We start from the raw sequence: 17162 nt of genomic DNA, 5'->3' as shown, positions 1-17162 counted from the left end.
CCCTCCCCCCACTGCATCCCAAAACCAGTCTAGCTTGTCTCTGCCTCCCTAACCTGTTCTTCCTCTCACCTATCCCCTCCTCCCACTTCAAGTCACACCTCCATTTCACACCTACTAACCTCATCCCGCCTCCTTGACCTGTCCGTCCTCCCCGGACTGACCTATCCCCTCCCCACCTATCTATCTTTGGTCTGCCTCCCTCTCCCTATTTATTTCAGAACCCTCGCGCCCAAAACATCAGCTTTTGTGCTCCTGAGATGCTGCTTGGCCTGCTGTGTTCATCCAGCTTCACACTTTGTTATCTTGGATTCTCCAGCATCTGCAGTTCCCATTATCTCGAAGTACACCAACTGGCTACAAAAAGATACGACCAATACTCACTCATCTCAATCCACATGGACAAAGAGCCACAACTTTGACTGGGACAACGCTAAGATCCTGGGACAGGCTAGGCAGAGTTAAGCACGAGAATGCCTGGAAGCATGGCACTCCACGAAGCATGCTTTTAACAAACAGGTTGAACTTGACCCATACACATTCCACTATGGGGGAAACCTGGAAGTGAGGCAATCCAGCGCAATGGACCCCAGAGTTTAAAAACCAGGCCAGAAAATACACCAACGCTTCATCAATGGCTGCGCCGAGGATGTTACCAAGCCTGTAAACGAAATCCCTGCGCAACAACAAACCAGCTCGGCTAGCCAACCAACCTCAACACCCATAGCCCGAGCTACAGACCTACTCCAAAACCTTAGCATTCATCTTACTGCTGAACGTAACTGAAATTTTTGTTCAAAGTCAAAAACTGGGCGAGGTCTACTCTGGGGCCAGTGACTCATTCTTATCAAATTTAATCTTATGCCACACAGAAAAATCAGAGCCATCCTTCTGGTATTCAGGGACACAATCGCCTACGTGCACAGCCAGGAGTGGACACTGGCCTTATCAGCCTTGTCCATTAGAAAGCATTTGGCAGAATATCACACACCTAAATAATGGACATGCTCTTCAAACATCAGTAATGCAGCCTCAATCAAGGAGTAGAAATCAAAAAGCTTCCTGATCAAATTTGGAGTTGGGCAGGGCTGTCCTTTGTTTATTTGTTGCATGAGAGTCTTTTGCTGAGTTCATAAAAGTAGGATATGAACTTGAAAAGGGTGTTGGGTCAAGGCATACCTGCATATAGTTGATGGCACCATTTTCTGTTCAGATATAATCAGTATCTGGTGACCAGTTTGGACTGGGCTCGGGGCCCCAAGGTAAATTGAGGAAAGAATGAAACCACTGTCTTTGGGAACTGGACCAACCAATCCTTATCCCCTTCAGAATCAGGCCAAATTACCTAAAGCTACTGGGCATATTGTTCAGTGGGGCCAGAGAATGCATTGAAACTTGGAATTATTGCTAAGGTGAAGCACAACTAGGGGACCGTTACTCCCTCACTTTGTCATCAGGTGCAAGGTGGTTGGTGTTGCTTGCACGCAGTGCAAGTATGGCCCACTTCTCAAGTCTGTACCACAGCAGTCACTTGATACCCTTCTACTTTACCTGGAAGGCTAAAATAGATCCTGTCTACAGGAACACTATGCACAAATCTGAATAGGCAGTGAGGAAAGAACATACTCAAAGTCACCATTTTCATTGCTATCATGTTTGGATGCACCAAGCAGGGTGTGGGTGTGTGCGTGTACACGTGCATGTACCGTGTGTGTAGACCACAGTACAGAGTATCACCAAATGACAAGGTTCTACTTGTCTTTGGGGATGACAGACAGGTGTGACCATGTTGCCACATAACACTCCAAATAACTGCACCGAACTATATCACATGTCCTTTATGTAAAAGCTTTTACAGGAAAACACCTGTGACCAGAGGTCCATTAGAGTGTTCCAAAGCCCTGCAAGGAAAGATGATGGGTCCAGTCAGGGCTCCCTGGGCAGACTGACAGAATGCACCATCGCAAAAACTGTCCAAAAAACTATTGGTTGGTGGCAAGGAGGAGATCTTTCATGCAGAGTCTCTAGGCCAATGTACACTGTGTTCAAGCTGACCGTCTCCTTCTAGACTAGGCTTTGATGCAGTGGTTTTTGTCAAAGTTTGTCCTGAGCCATGTCCATGATCTCTATTTTCCTTGGGATACAACTGAGACAAACTACATCCAAAAGGACCAACAACTCAGTGAAAGACCTCTGTTTTCCCAGAAACTTGTTGACCTTCCAATGCAGAGTTTCCTTCAACTGGATTTTGCAGACTGGCACATTCCAAAGTCCAGAATAACATGCTGAAGGAGGCACTAAAATTTGGGACAGCTGCTGCCAAGGCAATGAGGAAAGGTCACACTGGCACAATATCAACAAGAACAGAGGAACTACAGTAAACAGTACAGTTAATTTATACTCACTTCTGTTTCATAATCTTATAAAATGCTTTATTTATTAATTACAAGTACAAAAGTTAAGTCATATAAAATCTAGAAGAAATGGGGACCAAGAAAGGTGACAAATGGTTGCAAAATATTGGGATTTCCTTAGAATTCACCTCCAATGTGAAGGATGATATCACCAAGGACAAATTTTCAAACTTAAACGATGTCAGTGTTCAGCATGTCCAGAGATTAAATATGAGTAATCTGAATCTATACACCTATAGCCTGTGAATACCAGACAACTAGCTCAAAAAAGGTCCAAGCCAGTGTGGTATTTTAAAGATTACCTACAAATACTAAAATGACCATCTTCCTAATACATATTTGAAATTCGACGGGAAGTGACCTTAATCAAATTTGTGCATCCAAAATTACATTTTATTTTTGATCAATTAGAACAAAAAGATGTAAAATATGATACTGGACCATCCGTTAAAAAAGAAACAAGAGTGGGGCAATTGGGCCTTCCAATGTTCGTTCCCTTTTATCCCAACATTGAGTTAGTTTGGGTTCCAGATTAGTGCTTAGTCTACCTCAAAAGGTAGCTACAGTGATCAGGCATATACTGGTTAAGATTTCCCAAAATCCCAGAGATTTTGGAAAAGTTCCTGTCAATTGGATGATAGTAAATCTACACGACTATTCAAGAGTAAGAAGGAGAAATCACGAAGTGACAGACCAGCTAATCTTACATTAGTCAGGTCATCAACCAAGTGTTGGGATCTCACTACAATTGCACAGGATTTTAGAGAGACATCTGAATTACTGTGTACACTTTTGGGTTTCCAAATTTAAGCAAAGTACAAACAGTACAGCTGAAGATTCATTAGACTGGTTCCTGCAATGACACGACTGATCTATAATGAATGACCTAGTAAATAGTTCCTACACAAATCAAACTCAGAAGTGGGATGCAACGCAACTGCAAAATAACAATTCCTGAAGAGAGATAGTACAGGCTGTTTCCACTGGCTGGGGAACCCACAAACAGGGATATAATCTCAGATCAAGGGGATTAATAATTTGCAACTGAGATAAGGAGAAATTTCTTCGGTTAAAAGACTGGATCGATGCAACCATCTGTCCCGGTCTGGGGATGCTTCTATCATTGTATATACAAAGGTTGAAGTAGTTCAAGATGTCAGATCTCAAATAAGCAAGGGAAATGGAAGGCAGTCAAATGGCAATAAGGCAGAAGACAATCAATCATACTGGATGAAACACTGGAGCTCAAGGAGCTCCTCTTCTTCTTCAGCTATTTCCTAAAGTTCTAATAAGAACACTCAGGCCCTACTCAAAGTTAACTAATTGTCCCACGTTGGTAGAAGATTTTTCACAATCAAGAGCATTTTGAGATTTGTCATCTGAAAATTAGAAAGAATAAAAAAGTTAAAACTCATTCTTTACAAAGAAACCAAAAACATAACCAGTAAGAAGGATTGTAGCAGCAAAGCTACAAAACAAAACATCAGTTGTAGGTGATTGGAACAATTTGAAGTATGTTGGAACTTGATGAAACTATGGCATACATAAGCTTGTAACTCTACCATAAAATGTATGAAACATACTAACTTTCCTCATGGGTCTTGCCTCAACCTCTGGAGCAACACTGGAGAGATGCACTCCATTGTTACAATTTATTGGATTTTCTGGAGGAAAAACGTTGATGACTCTCTTCACAGAATATTAACACCGTGCAAGATAAATTTGTTTCATTCTATGCAAACATCAATCTACAAAAATGATGTGTCAAAGAGAAATTGTACCACAGTCAGGCTGCTGGAGAGGAAGGGGGAGAACCTTTGGGCATATTACCCAAGACAGTTTTTTAAAAAGTTGAAATTTTTGTGTTGCCTTGTTTCAAGAGAAAACGTTCACAGGAGGCAATGGGTGATTAAAGACTGCAAATTATGGAGGAGGATGAAAATGTGAGACAAAAAAAATCTGTAGGTGGCCAAAAGTAGTGGATGGACCCATGAATAGGATTTCAAAAATTAAAGCATTCAAAGCCACACATGGGAACATCAGCACCTATAAATTCCCTTCCAAGCTACTCACCATCTTGATTTGGAAATACATCGCTGTTCCTTCACTGAAGCTGGGTCAAAATCCTGGAATTCACTTCCAAAAGGACACAGTCAACCTACAGCATGTGTACTGCAACAGTTCAAGGTGGCAGTTCGCTACCACATTCTGAAGCACAAGTAGGGACAGGCATCAAATGCTGGTCCAGCCAGCAAGACCAATGTTCCAGGAATGAATGAAAAAAAAATCCCAATTCCTTTCGTCTCCCATGTTGCTCAAGAACCTAACCGTCTACAAGTGATGATTACAAGTTAAAAACAAATTTTAGTGTGATTGAAAAGTTGTTTGTTAGGATTAAAAGACTATTTGTCAAAAAGGTATTCAGCAATTATTGAGCAACGGCATGAATGTGACCTCAAGTCACAGTCTGTTAGGATTTAATTTGTTCCGTGGAAGAGGTTCCAGCAATTAAATGGCTGCCTCCTGTTCCTAAACTGCATGAAACGGATCACACTGTGCTCAAAAGCAGCTCTGTAAAACTATGAAATGTACACTGAACAATCACCTAGCATCAATTAATAAATTTCCAATCACCTATTGTAAGCTCATAACTATTCATCTATGATAAACATCTGCATACACTTACTGTTGGAAGGATCATGCTCAGAAAAGCCAAAAAGATCATCTTCAACCACTGTGTCATTCAGAGTGCTTCCCAACGAAGGTGGAAATTCCAAAGACACTAGTGAAAGATCTTTCAAAAATTCTGTTTCTAAGGAAAAAAGTTTATCCGAGCCAGTTTCTTCATCAATTGAATCTATTTCACTGTCATGTTCTGGCTTATAATTGTCTTTACCATTGCTGTTACTGTGGAAATCAGAAGTTTCTGTACGTTCAGCTAAATATTTTTCATCACTTCCACCATACACTGTGGTGGCCAAACCTTTACATACTTGCTCAAATCTACTGCGCAAATTCTTTATGTCCAAATAGGAATCATCCACTTGACCAACCTCCATATTTCTGGAACTGTTCAAACTTTCATTATTGAGCACATCAGGAATAGTCTCCTGCAAAATCCCAAACCTCAGGGGCTTTGCTGAGCTGGAGAGATCAGTGTCAAAATTTTGTGATCTGTTCCAAGGTACTGTGCGGTCCAAGTCACATTCAGAGGATGAAAAAGACTCAAAATTTTCTGAAGTTATGTCATTTTTGCACATTTCCATCACAAAACTTTTTGACAGTTTCTCCTTCTTAATTGGAGACTTGTAACTTAACCTGTCAAGTGTCAAAAACTGTAGGTGATCAGAAACCGTCTCACTTGTTATAGTCACATTAGTCGTGGCACTTGCTTTAGAAGCGAAGGCACAATCCTCACCCAAACTTTGGGAATCATGAGGACATTGATTTTTATGAACAAATGCATCAGCTGCATCACTATCTGCAACTTTATTACTGAAGTGGTGTGGCTCATCCCCTGATTCAACATGTGAGCAATCAATTTTGGATTCCTCCCAACTGCTTTGCCTGTATTTGTTTTTTTCCCTTCTAGGATCAGATTTCAGAATGTAGTTGTTCTGCCTGGAACAAGCCAGAGGAGTAGCGCTTTTGAGAGAATTCTCATTAATAGATCCGGTCAGATTTTGACTTGCAGCAGATGCAGATTGTCCAGTATCCAACTGAACTTGGCCATTTGTCTGATTTCCATGTTTTGGATGTATTGAAAGAGACTCTTCCTGGTATTTCTTTAGTTGAAGTTCCGATTCCTGAACTGCACATCTCCAGGAGTTCCTAATGTCTGTAACTGTAAGAAATCATTAAAAACTAATATTAAAATCAAGAGATTGGAGATAATTCCCTTACACAGGAGCAGATGAATCTCAGCAAATTAAGGTTACTCAAACCAAGATATTCAGTGTAATGTCTTCCACAGCATCTTGCCGCATTAGCGGTTTGTTTTCGGATTCTCTGGCTTAGATACACCTGGGAACCAATTTGAAATAGGGCCCTGGATTAACCACAACTTATCTTGTATAATTCCAACCTGTTTTCATTCATTTAGTTATTTGCAAGGCTTTCACAAAGAAGAAAGTGTTCTGAGACCCTTTTCCAAGTAATAATTCCTCTGACACTGAAAATGAACTTAACCGTAAGCACTGCAAAGCCTCAATCAGCACCGAATGCTGAACTCAAGACATAAACAGAACACTGGACATCGCAGCTGCCTCAGACTTGTATTGATATAGCAATAATCGCTCCACATTTTAAAATAACATTTTATTGATTATTACACATAGACCAGGCATGGAAGCGATCGGCCAAGTCAATATCTCTGTATTTCCCAAATCTAAAGTCTCTCAAATAGCTACTTTCACAGCAAATGTAAAGAATTTACATTTTAGCTGAATTTCATCGATAATACCTTCTGATTATTGCAAACTTAATTTACATGCTTCTGTAGGTATTTATCCAGCCAGACTCCCATCTTTTATCCAATAACTTTGGCTCCTCCAAAGCTCTGTAGCCTATTCTGCCTTGGGCCTCTCACATTCTCCCCAGCTTAAACAGCCCATGTTGGCTCCTCTCAAATGTGAAGTTTTCACGCTGGTGCTTAAATCCCTACATGGGCTTGTCCTTCAACTCCAGTTGCATTACAACCTTGATCAAACAAATTGACCAGAATTTTTAAGAGCAGGGTGTCCTGCAACAAATGTCACTGGTTATCATCTCTTTCCTTGTCTGTTGTCTCAAATTATGTGACCTAAATTGTTAGCTATGACAATGAGACACCTGGGAATAACGTTCTATAATCCTAACCAGTGAAATTGAAAAACAGGAGCTCAATCATTACCATAGAGCTCTTAAATGAGTCTGCCTTATCAAGTGAGCATTACAGAGCTTGGACTTCAAAATAAAGTTTAGAAAACATAGCATTAAGAGGAAAACTGCAGTTTAAGTGTTTTGCTTAAGGTGTTCTGTCCTGCTTGTTTATTTACATGTCTCGGCTTGCTGGGGTGGTTGGCATCACTTCCAGTTCTGTTTTTCAGTGGTTTGTAGATCGGGTCCAGTTTAACATGTTTGTTGGGAGTTCCAGTCAGAATGGCAGGCTTCCAAGAATTCCCTGCATGGCTGTTTGGCTCGTGCTATTATGGATGTCTTGTCCCAGTCAAATTTGTGTCCTTTTTTTGTCAGCGTGTATTGAGACCAGTGAGAATTGGTCATATCGTTTGGTGGCTAAATGGTGTTCGTGTATCCCTATTGTCAGCTCTCTTCCAATCTGGCCTATGTAATGTTTCTCAAAGTGCTTGCATGGTATTTTGTACACCGTTCGTTTCATTGGTTGTAGGTATGGGATACTTGATGTTTGTCAGTAGTTGTCACAGGGTAGTTGTTGGTTTGTGGGCTAGCCTGATGCCTAGGGAGCACTTAACATTCAACGATAGTACATTCAAACAAATCAACGGAACACCAATGGGATCCCCAATATCAGGACTGATTGTAGAAGCAATAATCAAAAAACTTAGAATGAACAACACCCCCTGCTATACAACTCAAAACTCTGGATCCACCATGTAGAAGGACACTTTTGTGATCATCAAAACACACAAGACTAGAAGAAACCCACTTACATAAACATCCTCACTGCAATAAAATTCACAAGAGAGAATAATAACCAACTATAGACATAAATGGTAAAATATAAGAACTATGGGAGAACTCCAGACAAACATATACACAAAGGCCACACATATGGACCAGATACTTAAATACTCCAGCAACCACACAAACACCCATAAACAGAGCTGCATCAGGACGTTATTAAAACAGGCCACAACACACTGCAGCAACCCAGAATTGCATAAAGCAGAACAGGATCACTTAGAGATTTTAAAAAGGAATGGATACCCAAAAAGCACAATACCCTGTTACATCCATGACAGGCCACAACAAGACAAAACAGTCAGACACACTAGTCACCCTGCCATCCAAAGAAGACCACAAGACTACTCAGACCCCAAGGTATCAGGGTAGCCCACAAACCAACAACTACCCTGCAACAGCTACTGACAAACATCAAGTATCCCATACCTACAACCAATAAAACTAATAGTGTACAAAATGCCATGCAAGGACTTTGAGAAACGTTACATAGACCAAACTGGAAGAGATCTGACAATAAAAGGATACACGAACACCAGTAGCCCGCAAGAGAAGTGACCAATTCTCATTGCTCTCAATACACACGGACAAAGGAGGACATGAATTCGACTGTGACAACACCTCTATAATAGCACAAGCCAAACAGAGACATGCCAGGGAATTCCTGGAGGCTTGGCATTCCAACCTGAACTCCATCGACAAACACATCAAACCAGAACTGATACACAAACCACTGGAAAACAGAACTAGAAGTAATGCCAACTAACCCAGCAAACCAAGGCATATAAATAACAAGCACGGCAGAACACCACTGCCTCACCAGAGGCACACTGATGTTACCCAGCAGGGTGATGAAACATCTGTAATCAAACACACTGGCTCGGCAAGCAAATCCGCAGGTTTATCCACAACCTGACCTACAAATCTACTCAAAAACTTTAAAACAAAAAAAAACAAAAACGGAATTTGATATTTGATATTCTCCATGCTGAAACATGGATTCAGCACTGAGTTAGAAGCTTGCACATGCTCAAAAATCAAAGCTGTATCCAGTAAAACTTTTTAAAACAGGTACTTTGCTTCATTCCATTCATCTCATTTTGGTGTATGTGGATACATTCACATACCACCCCACCCAAGAAGGATTTGCTTTCCCAGTTTAACATTATTTTGACTGCGTACTTTACGTGGTGGTTGCTGAGCAAGTCACTGTCTAGCTTCAGTGTGGGAGGCCACTGGAACATAAACCAACTGAACAAATAGTCTGAACTTTCTGCTAAGTTGAATTCATACTCAAGTGTCAGCAAGTTCTGGTCTCTAAGGCAAAAAACACAAATTTGAGCAGAGTTAGTAGCTTTCAGGCAGCAAATCCTGTCCTTACCAAATTGTTCAGTTTGTAAAACAACAATTTTGCAGCAAATTGTGAGCTATTGTACCACAAACCCTGACTTTTTCTGGAGTGTCAGTACTGTGCCTCGTTTGAGAGTCAGCCTTCAGCCATCCACAATGTTAGTGTTAATATCCTCCTGAAATTCCTTCACCGTTTCTGGTGAAGCATTTGGTTTCCTTTCGATATAGCTCTTTTTGCTTCATTGTTTTCTTTTAAGTTTAAAGTCTGAAGTGTTTTACAAATTCATTGTCATTGTATTAACCTCCAACTAATACGCTATTCATGGAAGTTAGATAGAATATTTTTTACAGCAGTCTACTTTCCAAGAGTGGTCATTCATACAAAAATTAGTCAACAACATTGCATAGACAAAGCCCTCCAGAAGGTATTCTGAAACAGTAAAAAGAATACTGTATCAGTGATAATGGGAACTGCAGATGCTGGAGAATCCAAGATAATAAAATGTGAGGCTGGATGAACACAGCAGGCCCAGCAGCATCTCAGGAGCACAAAAGCTGACGTTTCGGGCCTAGACCCTTCATCAGAGACGGGGATGGGGTGAGGGTTCTGGAATAAATAGGGAGAGAGGGGGAGGCGGACCGAAGATGGAGAGAAAAGAAGATAGGAGGAGAGGAGAGTATAGGTGGGGAGGGGATAGGTCAGTCCAGGGAAGACGGGCAGGTCAAGGAGGTGGGATGAGGTTAGTAGGCAGGAGATGGAGGTGCGGCTTGGGGTGGGAGGAAGGGATGGGTGAGAGGAAGAACAGGTTAGGGAGGCAGAGACAGGTTGGACTGGTTTTGGGATGCAGTGGGTGGAGGGGAAGAGCTGGGCTGGTTTTGGGATGTGGTGTGGGAAGGGGAGATTTTGAAGCTGGTGAAGTCCACATTGATGCTATTGGGCTGCAGGGTTCCCAAGCGGAATATGAGTTGTTGTTCCTGCAGCCTTCGGGTGGCATCATTGTGGCACTGCAGGAGGCCCATGATGGACATGTCATCTAAAGAATGGGAGGGGGAGTGGAAATGGTTTGCGACTGGGAGGTGCAGTTGCTTATTGCGAACCAAGCGGAGGTGTTCTGCAAAGCGGCCCCCAAGCCTCCACTTGGTTTCCCCAGTGTAGAGGAAGCCACACCGGGTACAATGGATGCAGTATACCACATTGGCAGATGTGCAGGTGAACCTCTGCTTAATATGGAAAGTCATCTTGGGGCCTGGGATAGGGGTGAGGGGGCAAGTGTAGCATTTCCTGCGGTTGCAGGGGAAGGTGCTGGGTGTGGTGGGGTTGGAGGGCAGTGTGGAGCGAACAAGGGAGTCACGGAGAGAGAGTGGTCTCTCCGGAAAGCAGACAAGGGTGGGGATGGAAAAATGTCTTGGGTGGTGGGGTCGGATTGTAGATGGCGGAAGTGTCGGAGGATGATGCGTTGTATCCGGAGGTTGGTGGGGTGGTGTGTGAGAATGAGGGGGATCCTCTTTGGGCGGTTGTGGCGGGGGCGGGGTGTGAGGGATGTGTTGTGGGAAATGCGGGAGACGCGGTCAAGGGTGTTCTCGACCACTGTGGGAGGGGGGGGGGGGGGGGGGCAGTTGCGGTCCTTGAAGAACTTGGACATCTGGGATGTGCGGGAGTGGAATGCCTCATCGTGGGAGCAGATGCGGCGGAGGAATTGGGAATAGGGGATGGAATTTTTGCAGGAGTGTGGGTGGGAGGAGGTGTTTTCTAGGTAGCTGTGGGAGTCGGTGGGCTTGAAATGGACATCAGTTACAAGCTGGTTGCCCGAGATGGAGACTGAGAGGTCCAGGAAGGTGAGGGATGTGCTGGAGATGGCCCAGGTGAACTGAAGGTTGGGGTGGAAGGTGTTGGTAAAGTGGATGAACTGTTCGAGCTCCTCTGGGGAGCAAGAGGCGGCGCCGATACAGTCATTAATGTCATGGAGGAAGAGGTGGGGTTTGGGACCTGTGTAGGTGCAGAAGAGGGACTGTTCCACGTAACCTACAAAGAGGCAGGCATAGCTGGGGCCCATGGCCACCCACTTTGTCTGTAGGAAGTGGGAGGAATCGAAAGAGAAGTTGTTGAGGGCGAGGACGAGTTCGGCTAGGCGGAGGAGGGTGTCGGTGGAGGGGGACTGGTCGGGCCTGCGGCACAGCAAGAAGCGGAGGGCCTTGAGGCCATCTGCATGCGGAATACAGGTGTATAGGGACTGGACGTCCATGGTAAAAATGAGGTGTTGGGGGCCAGGGAATTGGAAGTCCTGGAGGAGGTGGAGGGCGTGGGTGGTGTCACGGATGTAGGTAGGGAATTCCTGGACCAAAGGGGAGAAAACGGAGTCAAGATGGGTGGAGATGAGTTCGGTGGGGCAGGAACAGGCTGATTATGGAAGTTGAATATACTTCAGACAGTCAGTGCGCTACCAAGAAGTATATGCCTTCAAAAATCAACAATACTGAAACAAAGTAACCAGGAAATTCTCTTTTGTTACTTTGTGTGCAGATTGAACACAACCAATGTTTCTTACATGAGTGGTGGTCTTTTAAAAGTAAATGACCTGCTGTGAAATGTATTGGGACATCATTGTCTGAATGCAACTTTGTTCTCTTTATACCAAAAATCACGTGAAGCTTTGTTACAATTGTGCCAACTGCTATCATATTCCACATCACATTCAAATTCTTGTAAAATAATTGAGAGAGTAGCCAAGTATGGCTACAAAAATCTATGATATTAGAAGGCAATTATTGTTTTCAGAACGCTACATTTTAAACTGTATGTGCTCAATAACGAAAAGGAAACTTACTTAAGTTTTCAGGTGTCCTTGGAAGTTCTGTTTGTACAGTGAAAGGATTTCTAGACATAAATGGGTCATCAAGGGGCACATCTTCCTTTTCAGTTAATCTAGATGCTTCTTGGGTGACAGTCTCTGCTGTAAACTGAAGACCATTAACAGAAGGCTTACTCAAATTTTCAGGTGTCCTTGGCAGTTCTGATTGTACAGTGAAAGGATTTCTCAGCGAGACAAATAGGTCATCAAGGGGTACATCTCCCTTTGTAGCTAATCCAGCTGAATCATTGCTGACAGTATCTGCTACCTGTAGAAGAAAATAACAATAAATAAATACACATGCAGCCCTCAGTGCGAGAATGAATCTAGTTGCAACCTTGAACTTTGCAATGGGTAATTCTCTAGAGGAAATGCAGAGGATCTGAATTACAATTACCATTTTATTCCAAATACAGGGTCATTTAATTAGACAGAAGCAGAGAGATTTGTCACAAGTGCTTTAGCTAATGCAAATGAATCCATATGTAAACAATTAAGTGCTTTAAGGGAAGAAAAAGTTTGAATACCGACTACCCACATTTCCTTGATGGGAAAGGAAGGGGTTCAAACACTAGAGCATCCTGAGTTACCAAAAAACCCTAATGAAATAAAAACATTAAAAATTAGTGATGCTATAGAGAACAAAATTGATAAAAATGCAGTGAAACGCAGTGAGCCAAATGAGAGAAAATCAATTAACTGACTAGCAGATAATGCAAGTGGAAATCTTTAATAAATAAGTAAAAATGCTCATGGGAAGGTAGAGTTAACTACTGTCATGAGGATGGATCAGAAACCAAAGTATGTAGATATTTAGAACTTAAGTACAAAACATGTTTTAATATTAAAAAAAGAAAAACTTACAAATAAAAGAAAAAGACCAAAATCCTACATGGAACCAGCAGAATGTTGTCTGTAGAATGGGGGGAAATTTCAAGAGAGATGCAACAGGAAGAGGTAGTGTGGAGATTGACTATCTCTCTCCTCTTAGCAGAAAGTCATGTCAATCACACATGTTTATATTCCTGGAAGGGTAAAATAACGGCTCAAACACTGCAGTATTGCCAGCCAATTACCTTTAAAGAAAACAGGTCAAAAAGGGTTCTAACATCTAGCAAGATGGTGACAGGGTAAGCCACCTCATTTGGAATTCCACTCTGCTCACCAGTTCTCTCTTTCTTTGTCCTTTCATTATTTTTCTCCCTCTGTAGGGATTCTATAACCCCAGCCCCTTTTAATTACCTACCTAAGGAGTAAGGAAGGAACTGGGTCGTGACTGGAAACCACATAGCAGGAGGTGAATGTGTGGGTTGTGTCCTGCAACAGTGGCGGATTGAGCACAGGCTACAGCGATGGCAGCAGAGCAGGAGTGCACTGGCGACAGCAGACCGGTGAGGCAGCAGTGCCATCAAAGATCTGGCCAGTGATGTAGCCCAGAGTAGGCTGCTGGCAGTAGTATGGTGTGGACTGGTAAGCCCGGAGTGGGACTATAGCAGAGCAAAGGAAATGTGGACTTGTTATTTTTTTTTCCTTGTATCTAGTTCTAAATTAATGTGAATGGCGTCATGTATATATGGCAAAGGTACACATTTTTCACTGTATTTTGACACTGAATACATGTGACAATAAGAGATTCAATTCAATAACTAACTGCTCAACTGCCAATGTTCCACTATCTGTTCACAGGAACAACCCAGAAAATGATCACGTATCAATATTTTCTTGTTTTGGACTCAATGCATTCCTAATCTATGTTTATGTATGTTGCATTATTATTTATTTTCACATTTAGTAACTAAGCAACTCACTTTTGTTAGCTCAAGAATGTCTGATTAAATTGGCCTCTTTTTAAAGAGAGGTTCTCTTGGGTCTGGGAGAAAGGTATCCCCAAGGGAAGAGATAATTTTTGAACTAGCATTATTCTAACCAACCAAGCAGGTAGGGGAACAAAGGAAGCTAGTTCATTTCAGGGAGACAGAGTAGTTCACATGTGGGTAACACTACAAGTTGGGAAGGCCTCCAAGTAAAAACAGAAGAATACAGGATCTTTGGTGTTAAGGAAGTATAAATTCAACAAGTTGGAAAGATGTGGCAAGGCTACATGAATCATAGGTTAGGACCCAGATACAACAGTGTCCAGTCTTAGGGACATACTTTAACAATGACATCAATATTTGAGAGAATGCAGTAGAAATTTACCAAAATGATTCCAGGGATGAATTTTCAATGAGACTAGATTAAATGTTGGGATAACTGCCTCACAGAAGCGGTTAAGGTAATATTTAGTGGAAGGTATTCAAAATTGAGCAGTCTGAATAAGAGAGGATGGTGAGAAGCCTATCATTTGCAGGAGAGCTTTTAACCAGAATTTAAAAAATTAGGGGAAAAAGTCAGGGGGGGCGAAAAAAGGTTTTTTAAAAATGTAGAGATTTATTATTTGGATGGTGCTTGCTAGAGAAAATATAGCAACAGGTTGGATGGTCTACTTCCTTGCTGTACAAATCAGAGGCTACTACAAAAAAAAAGTGCTTACATACCTCTTCTGCCAACTGGTCAACAGCCTTCTGAAGTGATTCTTCTGCTTTCTTAGACAGATTTTTAAGTTTGTTCAGATATGACTTATTTGGAGTTTTATCATTTTGTTCTTTCTCCATTACATTTGCACTTGAATTCTGCAACTTGCTTTCAAGACATTGTCTTTTTATCCAAGGGATTTCAACAGATTCCTGAGAATGAATGATTTTTTAAAAGTCAGTTTAATATTGACTAAAAAAAATGCCCAAATGCATTATCAGGACACTATTCTTAGCACATTTATGAATACAATAAAAAGGGTAAAGTCAGCACAATTGCAGAGGATGAGAGGGCTGCTGTCCAAGACACACGACTGCTAGTGGTTTAACCTGAGGATCACCACACTTCAGGCACAAGGGTGACCTAAAGGGGATAGGGTCTTCATAGTGACTTCAGACAGTACAGGAATGGCAATGCATTGTTGGCCTCAGTCTGCATCACAAACCAGCCATGCCACCAAGTGAGCTAAATGATGTCCCATCCTTTTCTATAACATAATAGAACAAATACCAAATCGTACCCTTCACAAGTGTCATGTTAAAACATTTCTTACCTCTCCAAGAGATGTTAAATGGGTTTCCTCAGTTGGATCTCCAAACGGAATGCTGAATCTGACAGATTAAAAAAATTTGAATTAAGGGATTATTTCTGTTCCTAGTTCTGAGCCCTAACAGAACTTTATTAAATTTCTGATTTCACCTTCAGTAAAGAGTAGATAAAAGTTCAAATTTAACAGCATTTTGAGATGGTAAGCAACATTTGCAGTAACCCCTTCTCAATACCTTCCTATAGTGGATTCCACTTGAATTTCAACTGAAATATTATCCCTCACATTACATCTAACTATTTGATTCAGTGAACGCAACAACAAATTCAGCAAATGAGGTGGTTAAGATAATCAGACAATGACATTGTTAATAGAGGGGACACTTTGTTCATGTTCAACATTGTTTGTCTTTTTCCACAATGTAAAAGGGTCATCAAACAGGCAACAGTGCAGCAACACAACGTATCAACAGATATCGAATTTTCATTTTCTCAATTTCATTAAAGCCATCCTTTCCCACTTGCACAATGTGTTTCCAACTTTCTTCTCTCATACAGGCTTATGTTATTCTTTGGAAATTTATGTCGGTCTTCACTCTACATCACACTGTGTTTAAGCAAATGTTTCTTTTTCCAGCGAGCAGAGTGGCAAAATGCAAAACTCGGATGCAGGCTATTACAAATTACCTTCAGCCCCCACATTGTCACTTCCCAATCAAGTTACCCAAGTGCACTCCAGACAGATTTGCACGATTTAAAACAATTTAAAAACGATCTTCAGCAACAATCTACGTTCTGCTGCTGGCAAGGTTTAAAGCCATCAAGGCTCACCTGATATACAGGAGCTTTCCTGAATGGGGCCCTCTTGTTACGCAGAAGTAGTATCCCTATTCCTAGATTGGGAGTGCCAAGTTCAAGTCCCACCTGTTCCAGAAGTATGTAACAAAATCTCTGAACAGCTCGATTGGAAAGACAGGTTAAAATGAAAACAAATCTCTGTCAGGCGTTGCTTGCCACTGAACTACCTCATACACCTTCCGCTTAACCTACTGCCTTTTCATTTTGCATCAAGAATAGTATCCAAGAAATCGGCCACCTCAGTTTCACCACTCCAAGCAGAAACCTCTCAATCACCACACAAAATATCCAAAAACTAAACAAGGTAACAGTACAACTTTCATGCACCAATACATGCCACTGAAACACACAACTATTGCAGCAATACTTGTACAAGAATTAGATTATTGATGCAAAGCTCATTTTGTAACACACAGATGACTGCTGATTGTTTGTTTGCCCCGTACCTGTCCGCTCCAATTTCTCTCAAGTTGGCTCGGTCATCAAAAGGCTTTTTATTTTAGGGAGATATTGGTGACAACTAGAGAGAGAGTTTGACTCTAATTGCGTATCAACCTCCCAGTGGATTAGGTATATATAACCTATTTAGAATATGGAAGCACTCAGCCCGTAAGATGTGTGGAGATGAACTCTACATTTTGTTGTAGAGTTTAAGAGCAAGGAGGCATATATTGTAACTGACAGTATTCATTTTGAACTAAGTTGCAATATTTATTTTCATTGTGTATAAATTTACACGTAAAAAATCTTAACAAGCATACTTCATCCCAGGTTTAAGATAATGGGATTCAGTAATGATTGCATAATTACTGAAGTCGCTAGATGTAACATCACAAGGGTGAGTCAATGTTTCCAGTATATAATAAAAGTATTT

The 17162-nt window shown here is 41.6% G+C and overlaps 1 protein-coding gene and 1 non-coding gene across 3 annotated transcripts in view; both read right to left on the bottom strand.

Moving 5' to 3' along the window:
* Positions 1–1905: 1905 nt before the first annotated feature.
* The window catches only part of haus6 (HAUS augmin-like complex, subunit 6), a 46553-nt gene continuing 31296 nt past the window's right edge, over positions 1906–17162 (bottom strand). The window contains exons 13-17 of one of the 2 annotated variants that reach the window (XM_048527987.2): positions 15438–15495; positions 14848–15036; positions 12287–12578; positions 5465–6255; positions 1906–3790 (exon numbers count right to left, since the gene is read on the bottom strand). In XM_048527987.2, the coding sequence (XP_048383944.2) occupies positions 3731–3790; positions 5465–6255; positions 12287–12578; positions 14848–15036; positions 15438–15495 (1390 nt within the window). In that variant the 3' untranslated portion in view covers positions 1906–3730. Of the gene's footprint in view, positions 3791–5097; positions 6256–12286; positions 12579–14847; positions 15037–15437; positions 15496–17162 lie in introns of both variants that reach the window. The other variant, XM_048527986.2, reaches the window with a different exon arrangement.
* Positions 16718–16849, bottom strand: LOC125451371 (small Cajal body-specific RNA 8). The gene has a single exon (XR_007247284.1). It is a non-coding gene; the product is annotated as a small Cajal body-specific RNA 8 (non-coding RNA).

Source organism: Stegostoma tigrinum, chromosome 3, assembly GCF_030684315.1.
Source record: "Stegostoma tigrinum isolate sSteTig4 chromosome 3, sSteTig4.hap1, whole genome shotgun sequence".
In the NCBI taxonomy this organism is placed as follows: Eukaryota; Metazoa; Chordata; class Chondrichthyes; order Orectolobiformes; family Stegostomatidae; genus Stegostoma; species Stegostoma tigrinum.
Note: the sequence above shows the minus strand (reverse complement) of the source record. Positions and strands in the feature narration are given on the sequence as shown.